The sequence below is a fragment of the Anguilla anguilla genome, chromosome 4, assembly GCF_013347855.1.
Source record: "Anguilla anguilla isolate fAngAng1 chromosome 4, fAngAng1.pri, whole genome shotgun sequence".
NCBI lineage: Eukaryota > Metazoa > Chordata > Actinopteri > Anguilliformes > Anguillidae > Anguilla > Anguilla anguilla.
This window is the reverse complement of record NC_049204.1, coordinates 56,677,623-56,689,334: the sequence shown is the minus strand read 5'-3', so window position 1 is coordinate 56,689,334 and position 11,712 is coordinate 56,677,623. Positions and strand designations below refer to the sequence as shown.

At 39.7% G+C, this 11,712-nt stretch overlaps 1 protein-coding gene across 1 annotated transcript in view; it reads left to right on the top strand.

Annotated features, from left to right (window-relative positions):
• Nucleotides 1–1,446: 1,446 nt before the first annotated feature.
• Nucleotides 1,447–11,712, top strand: part of LOC118225239 (ankyrin repeat domain-containing protein 13C) — a 36,086-nt gene continuing 25,820 nt past the window's right edge. Inside the window, exons 1-2 of the mRNA XM_035413376.1 lie at nucleotides 1,447–2,174; nucleotides 6,011–6,052. Coding sequence (XP_035269267.1) covers nucleotides 1,799–2,174; nucleotides 6,011–6,052 — 418 coding nt within the window. The 5' untranslated portion in view covers nucleotides 1,447–1,798. The remainder of the gene's footprint in view (nucleotides 2,175–6,010; nucleotides 6,053–11,712) is intronic.

Genomic DNA, 11,712 nt, shown 5'->3' with positions numbered 1-11,712 from the left:
TACCAGCATGTTGTGGAGGGGGTGGTTAACAATTGTCCATGATGGTCAGGAGTTTGTTCAGTGTCCTCCTCTGAGCCACCACTGCCAGAGTATCCAGTGCCACCAAGGACGGCCTCTCCAGATTTGATGCTGCCACCCAAACTTACAATAGCACAGAACATGATGCTGGCCACCACAGGTTGGTAAAATATCTGCAGCACTATACTGCATACATTTAAGGACCTGAGTCTCCACTGTAAGGATAGCCAGCTCTGGCCCTTCATGCAGAGGGCCTTTTATTCAAGGTCTGCTCCAGTCTGTGATCCAGGTTCACGCTCAGGTGCTTGTAGGTCCGGATCACCTCCACATCCTCCCCTTCAATGAGAAAGGCAACAGGGGTGGCCTGGACCTTCGAAAATCACCCACCCCCTTGGTTTTTGAAGCGTTTAGTTGGAGATGGTTCCGCCTGCTCCATCCCATAAGTTCTCGCCCAGACTCTGCCTGATACATTAACTTCTGCAGGTGAATCAGGGTTCAATGTGAAGTCTGACGTGTACCTACACCACGAGAGAGGAGGATCTTAGTTTAAATTGCAACGGTTTAAATGAGTTTTATTTTTTAATGACAATTTATAATTGTCACGAACACAAAGTATATACATAAATGTTGCATTCTATTTTGCGATCCGTCTTAACCAAATGAGGAAACCTGTAACCCCATCATGCTAGTTACTAGAATAGCTGTTCATATAAATCACGTGCTGACGTCGTTCTTCTATTTTGCCAATTTTTAGCTGTCGTTCGAGGTAATTTGAATAAAGCACGGGATATATGATACAGAAATTGATTGATTGGTAGCCTACGTAATTCACTCAATTTTAACCATAGACTGTATACAATTTTAACTGGAGTATCACCATTCACCACTAGAGGGGGATGGGATGTCGGGCGGTCGGGCACAGAAATCCCAACTGGGACATTATGACGTGAGTGCAAGAGTGCCAACAACAATCCATAGGGAGATAAAGATGAAAAGTGCGACGACATACCTCCAACATATCCGGCTACAGTCAAAGAAACAGCTAGTTAAGATATCCCAATACCAATAATTCATGTTAAAATAAAATAAGCTCACTTAGTTGCAGACATGAGCCAACTCACTGATGACAACACAGCTAACGGCTGTCACGCAAGCTATTGTTGATAACACAGATTAACTACTTATCGATAAACCGGCAGTTTAAAATATACATATTTCTCCAACATTACTACTCTGTTCTCAGTACTTATTAAGCTAGATTTGGTTTTGAACACTGAAAGTACGCGATATCTTTAGTTAGCAACTATCACTTAGGCTAACTTCACGACTACACTCCAACCATTTTTGATTCGGTGCATTTAGCGTACAACAAAGCCTCGCGATAATATAACGTTATGGCAGACGCCTATACTTGTTTACGGAACTGTCGCGAGATTAGAGACGGAAGATGGCAGTTCTGTCTTTCCTAGAGTTGTAGGATATAGCAACACACTAGTGTCGCTTCCAACAGAGTGACTGTGTATTATGTGACGGATGGGGAGGCAGATTTGTAGATAACTGAAATATCACGCTTTTTAAATGCATATGCCGTATGTTTCATTTGAAGATTTTCGTGTTTTCTTGTTGTATGGGCTGCTGTTATTGTCTCAGCATTCCCAAGGCGCTCAACTACTTGACTCTAGCAACATCTCTGCCAGCGACAGTTAGCATTTTACATTTTCCTGTGTCGTTATCGTTGGCAGCTGTAAGTCGTATGTTTTAAAGGTTCGTGTATTTAAAAATGACTGGAGAAAAGATCCGCTCGCTGCGTAAGGATCACAAGCCCAGCAAGGATGAGGATTTGCTGGAACCGGACGAGGAAGCTGCTGCTGGGACGTTCACTTCGTCGACAAGGACTAGAGTCAAAGGAAATAAAATCTTTAGCAATCACAAGATAATCAAACCACCAGCGACACAACAGCAACAGAATCAGCAGTCGCAGATTAATGATAACACTAACACAAACACAGCAGCTGGTACTATCGATGATAACAACAAGAACCCCATCATCCGTAACACGGAAGATTTCCCGGTCCACGAATGTGTCTTTAAAGGAGACGTGCGCCGATTGTCATCCCTGATTCGGACCCAAAACATCTCTCAGAAAGATGTACACGGTAAGTCATTGACGTTGAGATAGTTAACCATATCTCACAAATAATAATAATCTAGCTAGTTAGTGTCAGTTCTGAGTTTTTAGCCAGGAATGATCAAAATGCTAGTGCTGTACTAGTTATGATGCTGGTATCGTAGCTGAAGTTAGCAAGCGTCAACCAATTCGTTACGTTATAGACTTATTTATGAAGCGAACTATCTCGTAACGACACTTCTGTTATTGGCAGCTAGAGTATCCAGATTTTGCTTATGTTATACAAGTCGTAACCATCACTGTCGTTTTGTTGTCTTACATTACCGCTAAATACTAATTTGGTTAACAATTTGGCGTGGTCTAGTCTACATGCACGAATGCAAATATGTTAGACAATCCATATTGTTGGCTCATCGTTTTTACTAAAATGTCATTTTAAAACACCCTTGCCTTTGCATATGTGAATCCTATAGTCTAGTCTAGCTACGCTCAGGGCAGAAGACGTGTTCTTGTTATTTGACCTCATGACCTTGCTGTAGTGCAAGTTTCTAGTATGCCGAAAAGTTATGTGTTCTTCAAAGTACGTCAAGTGGTAAGTGTTAAGAGGACTTGAGATATGGTCTCCTAATCAGCCAAGCAGTGATTATATCATCAGCGAAATACACAAATAAATTGGGATTGTGAGTTTCTGAACAAGAATTGACGGCAGATAGAATATTGTTATAACACACTGTAGATGCTGTCAATGCATTATTGAGGGAAGGATAGTCTTCAGGCAACCAAGTTCAATTACACACTAGATACCTTTGTCACTTTTTCTGAAAAAAAGTACAAAGTAGAATATATACACATTTTATTGAATTAAAAACAAAAAAATGTGTCTTGATGTCAAAATAATTGCTTTAACTATTTAAATTTCTATGACTTCTACCAACTTCTTTAAAAAATCCCTTAAAATTGTTGCTTGATATATTAGGTTTAATTAGCAAGGTAAGGATGGATTTTTTATAAAGCTTACCTAGTTTCAAGTATGCCTGTTTCTACTCTTTTCACAGCTGGTTACAGTAAACCTTGGTTCTGTTCTGAAACCTTCGGTTTCGCTTCTGTACGGTCTACCTAAAACAAAGCAAACATTTTAATATATTGTTAAGATTTTGTTACTACAATCTTAAGTAATTTAGTAGTAAGAATGGAACATGGAAGAATTAGGTTGTTTTGAATGTTTTCTAATGGACCTGTGGTGTTTGGCTATGTGTGCATTATCCTTTCCCCGATCTAGGCTAGCTATATTTTGAGGTTTGTCTCTTTTCTGGATTTCTTTTGTTTTTATTAATGATAGAGCGGTGTTGTCCTTGCTCTGACAGAATTTTGGCCTGGCTATTTGTTGTGGCTGCTGACAGTTTTGGAGATTAACACTAATTTTAAATTGAGAAAATGGTTCTGTAATCTGGATTTAGACTATTCTGTTCAGTTTTCAGTTGGCTTTTAGTCCTAAAACTGTAGATTAAATAGGAGCAGTTTATTTTGGGCAGCTTTTTTCCTGTCAGGGCATCTACATAAGTTCCTAGCACCTTTTCTGTATGTGAAACTCTTTTCAGAATTTTAAATTTATTTCTGTTTGTTACTCTTGAGTATTTTACCATTTCTGAAGTAGCCTATATTACACATATATCTACCCGCCATTCAGATATCAAGAGCACAGATTCTCAGCGACAGCACCCTAAAGAAGTAGTTTGAGGTGGCCCAAGCCAACATGCATTGTAAAATAGCCTACAGTTTTCAAATGTGAGTCTATAAATAGCTAAATCTGTCAAGTTAACAATCTTAAAACTCTATTTACACAGGCCACCAATTCCCCTTTATTTTAAGCTCAAGCTTGTTTAGCCTAAATTATTTATGTGCAGTGAATAGACAGTAATGACTGTCAAAGTAAACAGCTAGGCCTACGGTAATGCAGCCTGTCTGTACTTCTGTAATTGTTTCCTCTATATAGGCCTACCAGCAAGTAAGAGTGAAGGCTCTGTTATTGGGTGAAAGGTAGCTCACGTTAATATGTTGCTGAGTGTTTCCAGCAGGTTGTTGGTGTGCTTTCAGTTTTGTGTATTAGAAAAGTGAGATGAAAGACTGCTTCACTCAGGAGTTCTGCAGTAGTGCTGGGGGCTTTTCTGGTTCAAATCTCTACTTTAGGTAGAGAATCCAACTTACCTGGATTAAAATAACATAGAAAATAGCAGATGTTCTTTTTTTAAAGTGCCTTCTTAAAACACTATTGCCTGTCAGGTGGATATGTAGTCAGACTGTAAATATTTTGGGATAAGCGTTTAACCTGGATCCAATGCCTGTACTGAATCAGTGCATGTAATAGGACTGATTATATGTCTTCTCTCAACTGATTTTCTGTGCACAAATCACTGAACATTTTCAATAGAGGTGACAGAAATGGATAAGTTACAGAGAAGAGGAAAAACCGTTCGATCATTACACACGTTAATTGAACAAGCTTTTAATTGAAATTGATGCAAATCATTGTGTTTAGAAATTATTGTGGATTATATATTTAGTTGGATCGAATCACTAACTATTTAAAAAAAAGTTTTTTTTTACCCACTCGCTTCCCAAGTAGCGACAAAGCTCTAGGTGGAACTGCCAGACTGGGGTGTCTCCCACGGTGAATTCTTTGCAAAAGCCTGAGAATGAACAGAGTTAAATAATGCTACTGCATTTGAAATTCCGACCACACACTGTTGTGGATTATTATCTCCCTATGAGAAAAGCCTCTGTTTTATCCCAAACTAATGCTGTACTTTTAAAGCAAATCCCTCCCTCCCAGGGTTCCCCCCCCCTACCTAGTCACCTTTTCCCATGCTGTAATTTTAACATTGAGGATGCCACACAAGTCAAAACACTGAAACAAAAACAGAGCAGAAATGCATCCTAGCAAATACAAATGAGAACACAGAACTGCAACCAAGGAAATTATATGTCTGCCTATTTACACACATGATAAACATGATTGTGTATCATACATTGTTTCACAGAGCAGCTGTTGTTAGTTGTTAGACGTCTAGGGTTCGGTTGGTACCAACAGGCTCTGTGCAGTTTTAGTAGTTTAGTAAACTAGAAGGCTACCTATGTGAACTCCTGCCGGTCTGGCCAAAAGTTATCATTAACAAACTAATAAAGTTACATTCTGAGTTTTAAATATACAATTAAAATTATAATTGTCAGCAGCTCCATGTTTGTTATTGTGTTGTATCCTATCTGTCCAAACTTTATTATAGTGTTGGACTAACATTAAAAATTAAGTTATCAACTTCTGCTGCTGATCAAACATTGGTGGTTTACGATTGTTAGCTTGCACTCACAAAAGTAATTACAGCTAGACAGTCTAGCTCACAACAAAAAAAAGTTACAGTAAAGTTGTAACGAGACTCCTAACACTGGCTGTATTTTGCATAGCTTTGCTGAGATGAAAGTGGAATAAAAAAGCAAGAAACAGTAAAAAAGTAAAACAAAAATAAATTGCGCCAGAAATTCCGCACTGCCGCTATGCTGCTACTGCCTCCATATAGAGGAGACACTGTCATGAAAATGATTGTTACTTTTGTAACTATTTTTTAATTTTTATCGTGGTAACTCACTATTACAGTACCAGATATTTATTTCCAGTGTACATATCTTCTGCAAGCAACCGTGGGCTTGTTTGTGGGGTGTATATTTTATCATTTTAAATGACTCCATTGCCTAAATGTGCTGCATTTTGCAGTGCATGAATCAAAAATTGTGCTTACTGCTTTTTTATTTTAACTTTGTCTGCTAGTGGCTTAACACTGTCTTAACTGGCCTTCTTTCTCTCTGCTTCAGGAAACACACCTCTCCACCTTGCAGTGATGATGGGCCATAAAGGTGAGTTGAATTAAAGGCTGAATGGGTGCACACGTGTGTGTCTGTGCGCATGAATGTAAGCATGCACGTGTGTGCGTAAAGAGAGGTGGCGCTAAAACTGGTGCAAAAAGTAAAAAAATTCCCAGATTGTTTCCCCATTCCTCCGATCATGATAAAGCTGCACTTGTGTACATCAGCTTACCCTGTGGCTCTAGGATTAATAGTCTTCTACTGGAGAATGGTTCTTTTTAATCTGGTCTGCAGCTTGGAAGTTTAAATTGGTCTGTTCCCAGCTCATGGGTTTGATTGATATGCTCCTGTGTCAGTGGTTTGAAGGCACAACCCCCATTTATCTGAAGGGCCTCATAATGTGAGTTGTTGCTTGTGTTGACATACTCAGATACTGGTTTGATAAAAATGACTATTATTTTCATGTATTTATATTTGCAAACCGCAAATGTAATTCTCTTTTTGTGAAGTTGTTCATTTCAGGGAGTCATATTTCTAGTTATATATTAACTACCAAAAAGCACTAATTGCCTTGTTGTTCTAATGTAATACGGAAGACATCCTGTGGACAATTTTCTAATGGGAGTGTGAGCGCTTTGTTCCTCTCCTCTGGTCTTAACCCAGCCGAAAAGATTTGCTGTCGTTGTCAAATCAGTGCCAGTCTGCCGTCCCAGGTGGCATATCCGGCTGAAATCTTTAGCGCGGTGAAGCGCTCGGGGATCCCATTCCTCTGTTCGATCAGACACACAAAAAGGTGCAGTCATCTACAGCTGCTGATCTGCAGAGTGGAAGTAAACAGCGGCTGGCTGCAGGTGCCATGGAGGAAATGCTAGCCCTTTTCGGCCCTTTTCTGAATTGACCAATGGGACAGGCTTACAAATGTGATTAGGTGGAAGAAAAATAACGGATAAAACATTGTTAAACACGCTCCAAGTAGTCTTGCATTCTTGCACGAGTCTGAAATGTCCCAAGGCACCAAACACTCGAGCTGACATTGTTTGTATGATCACACTCAGTTACTGACAAGTTATCATTCATACTCTACCTGTTATCAAAGAAGCATCAGCAAAACAGGATAAAATCGTGACTAAATAAATAAATGAATTTAGACTGATGACCATAGTGATTAGTCAAAGGAAAAAAAAAAAAATCATAGCATATTTTTCCTTTGACCAGCTTAGCTTGGCCGACAATAATGATGCGTGTTAAATGGAAACATTTCTGTGCATTCTAAAACACACTTTCTGGGCATTCTAAAACACACTTCCCACCGCAGTGCTTACATGGCACAATTTGCTTCTCCTCTCCAAGTTATTATGCCACAGGATATGCCTGCCATTTGTGCGGGGTTGGCATACAGAATTGTATAATATTCTGTGTGTATTTTGCTTTATCAGAATGCCGACTGAATGTTAAATGGCTCTATTGAATGCTCTCAAAACAGCCCTGTGGTTAGGCTACATATTATTTTTGTTGTTTGTGTGCGTGTGTGTGTGTGTTTCAAGGCAGCGTTTAAATCAGCATTCTGTGTACATATTTCCATTTTTGCACTCATGAATTCTGTAGATCCACCCAGTCCCAACTGTTTCCTCCTCATTTTTTCTTCATTTGAATAAATTCACAACATCAAAGAACAATCATGGCAGTTTGAGAACTGCTCCCTACTGCATCAGTCAGAATAAGCTCTGTATTGTGTGTACCCATTTGGGTATATTTCACAGTTTGTGAAACAAACTGAAGTAATAATGAAGGCAAGGCCAGTTTATTTGTATAGCACATTTCATACAAAATGGAATTCAAAGTGCTTTACATCAGACATTAGAATAAATGGCATAAAAAGCAGAATAAAGTGACATAAGAAGAACATAAAAAGTTGGAAAAAAAAAGTTCAAAAATGAAGTGTGTGAAAGTCAGGTAAAGCTTTACAATGGAAAACTTAACATTTTCAGTCTAAAGAGCAGTGCATTGTGGGCTTAGCAACAGAGTAAAGAAAAATCCTTATGATTGGAAACAGTATTACTGTGGACAACAAAAATGCATGCCAATACAGGAGACCCTTAATTCATACTGTAGATTACTCAGTGTGCAATTTCGGAGAATTCATGTCCAGTTGCACTCTACCCATTTATGACTCATTATGGTAAATGGTAAATGGACTGCATTTATATAGCGCTTTTATCCAAAGCGCTTTACAATTGATGCCTCTCATTCGCCAGAGCAGTTAGGGGTTCGGTGTCTTGCTCAAGGACACTTCGACACGCGGGGTTTGAACCGGCAACCCTCCGACTGCCAGACAATTGGTCTTACCTCCTGAGCTATGTCGCCCCTATGTCGTCATTATAATATACTTGCATACTAGCCTATTCTCTGCATTGCTAAAACGCACACTGAAAACATGGCTATTTATTGTTTCCTGTTTTTATTTGAGGAGAAACTTCCTGTGTGCGCAAACACATCATTTTTTGACATTCCCATTCATAGGAATCTGTAGAATATAGCCAGCAATACAACGGCTAGACTCGCTATTTGTTGCGTTTTGTTTTATCACCAGTGATCATGTATATATTCAGTAGACTGGCGATGTGCTCCATAAAATATTAATAAACTGCTCCTGTAGTCCTGTACAGTTTTAACAGAAATAACATGGAATGAATGATTCAGATGTTTTTCCATGGTGATTTAAGTGAGAAGACTCCTGTGGTTTTGTGGATATTTCAGAACAGGTGTTGTGCACCCTAGACATGCGAGGTTAGCATGGAATTCAGTTATTGCCTGCAGAATTGTTTACACCTTTATGCTGGTTGTTTTAAATAAACATAATCATACCCACAACATGTCATAATTCCACACTTTATGTGAAAAATCACAGATGCTCCAGAGCTGCAAGGTTATAACTGTATTTATGAAAAATGAAAAACCGAATCCTGCTGACCCATGCAAAAACACACGGGTGCTTGATCCCTGCCAAGTGAATGGGTCCCTAGAGTGACCTGGCCGTATGCAGTGTGGAGGTATTGAGTGCAGCCCTGGCAGCCTGAAAACAGACAGTATTTTTATTGTTTTGCTCTGCTCAAAGTGTGCACAGACCGTAAGGGTTCAGCCATTTGACAAGGGCACCACCTACAGCCAGAGCCCTGGGCGTAAAGTGATATTTTGATTTGCAGACTGTGATATCTGTTCCTGTCGCTGGAATGTTTGGTGAGCTTTGCTCGTCCCCTGAACACTCTGCCCCCAGGTGAGGTAAAGCCAGCCTGGAAGAGCACTGCAGTGACCCAGAGCCGGTGACTGTGACTGGGGACAATCAGCTTAGTGTGAATGAAATATTTCTGATAAATGTGTCTGTTGCACAATGAAAACACAGGATGTGGGTCAAAGGAGCCGGGCTTGTATAACAGCAATACCTGCGCTGTGTTCAGTCCATGCCAATGTTTTTAGACTGTCTTTACGTAAACGTTTATGTCTATAGCTCTGGCACCACGGTGTCGAGGTTTGAGTTTGTATTGATGCTCCTGCCGGGATTTAATTCCTAACTATATAACGAGCAAAAATGCAACTATGTGGCTTCCACATTTGTTTGCCGGTTTGTTTCGTTTGCTTTTGTGCTGTGGATCCTGAGCAACGGTGTGCCACGTCACAGCGCACCCGGTGTGCATCGCCTCATTCAAACCGAGCGGTTTCCAGACGGACTCCACTGCAGCACTGCAGCACTGCAGCTGCAGCGCCTCAAACGCAGCGCAGCCTGCGTCTTTGGCATGCGCTGAGCCGGGTCTCACCTTACACCGCGCTGCTCGCGCTCGCCGCCTGCCGCTGTCAATCAAACGAGGGTGAAATGCACTGCTCTCAGGAACACGCCAGTGGCTATTTACTACGAGGAAAGAAAATGGCCGATTTGGAGGGAGAAACGTTCTTGATTACTGCGTTGAGGGTTTTCTCAAGCTGAAATTTTATTTTTAAGTCAAGGGAAATAAAATGGCTATTTCCTGGAAAGTTTATTTTGCTTTCTGCAGATGCCAGCAGAAGGCCACCCACTGCCAGTGTATAAGCGGTCTTTTTACAATCTAGCTAGCTGTTCACATGTCTGTGTTTCCAGTGAAAGCTTGTGTGTAGTTGCAGCTGTAATTGTGCAAATGTGCGAATGCGTGGCTACCTTTGAACCCTTTATATGCAGTTTGCTGTTGTAATATTTGAAATGGTTGAGCTATTGCATTTTCGAACAATTCCTTTTAAGTCAGATGATGTTGGAAAAGTTGAAAAAAAGAAACCAAATGCGGTAGAGGAGTGAAACATTTCTTTAATATGTGCATTTATCTGTGCTGCTTATTGGCTGCTGTAAACACAACCAAGATGTGCACGTGGGATTCTTTTGTGACATCAATAAATCAGTGCACATTCGATTTTTTTCAGACCACAATGCATTAATTTGTCGTTTCAAATGGGCCCCAGGCTGATTGTTCCGAAAATACAGTTGTCCACATGAAGTAAAAAAATGAATAACACTTGCCATGAAGGTCTGGAGCACCGTGTTTTTACAGACCTGAAACCTGCAGCATGAAGTGCTATTATTATATCCTGGAGTGAATATGTTTTAAATGTATTTGCTTACCTCTCTTATCCAGACGGTTTCACAGCTGTTTAGGTGACTGCAGAATGGCGGTTGATGTTAACAGCTGCAACTCGCTGCAAGCATGGTTCCCTTCAATGAGCTCACAGATTTCCATTTTTCTGACGGGCATACACCGTACAACAAAAAAATGTTTTCCGCTTTTCCGGCTGAATGGAAGCAAATCCCTGCAGCAATACTCCAATATCTAGTATAAAGCCTTTCGAGAAGAGTGGAGGTTGTTATGGCAGCAAAGGGTGGACCAGCTCCATATTAATGCCCGCAATTTTTGATGAGATATTGGATGTCATGTGTCCACATACTTTTTGTCGTGTAGTGTTTATGTATATAAATAAGGAATATATAGGCTACTCCAGTGTTTTCAGAGGAAAGATGATTAATAAAATGCAATTTTTGTAAAATGGGAGAGATGTAAAATTCAATTAATGAATAATTCAGTCTTATATTCCCTTTCATGTAATTTAACTAGCAAATGTGACAGGTTATAATTAACGTCCAGGGGCACTGATATATTGTACGTGCGAAGAACTTTGTGTTTAATTAAGTCATTTTTCACTACACGTTCATCTTGGACATTAAATATTTAACAGAGAATTAGGGGGGAAAAAAACACATTTGTGGGGGGTGTGATTCTCATTTGGTAAATCCAGGCAATGGAGTCCTGTGGTTTTCTGCTTTGATTTCATATGAAAGACGCAATGGTTCGATATTCGAATGCTATTCAAATATTAATTGTTTTAATGACATTCAAACATGAAAATTAACATTTGAATGTGGCGGGGCAAATGCAGTGTATCTTTATTGCAGCTGTCATTCTTTCAATTTGCGTTGTGAAAAAAAAAAAAAAAAATGTCACATCTAAATTTTGCCGGGCTCAAATATTAGAAAACCCTAGGAGCAATTTTCTCGTTTTTGACTTTCATTCAAATTAAGCCCTTTTTCTTTGAGTCTCACAATGCTACCAACAGCTGTGTAGATATCGTCAATAAATGATGTTGTTGTGGTTCAAGTCTGGGTTATCACCCATTGTAATCTTAAAAAAAGATCTCAG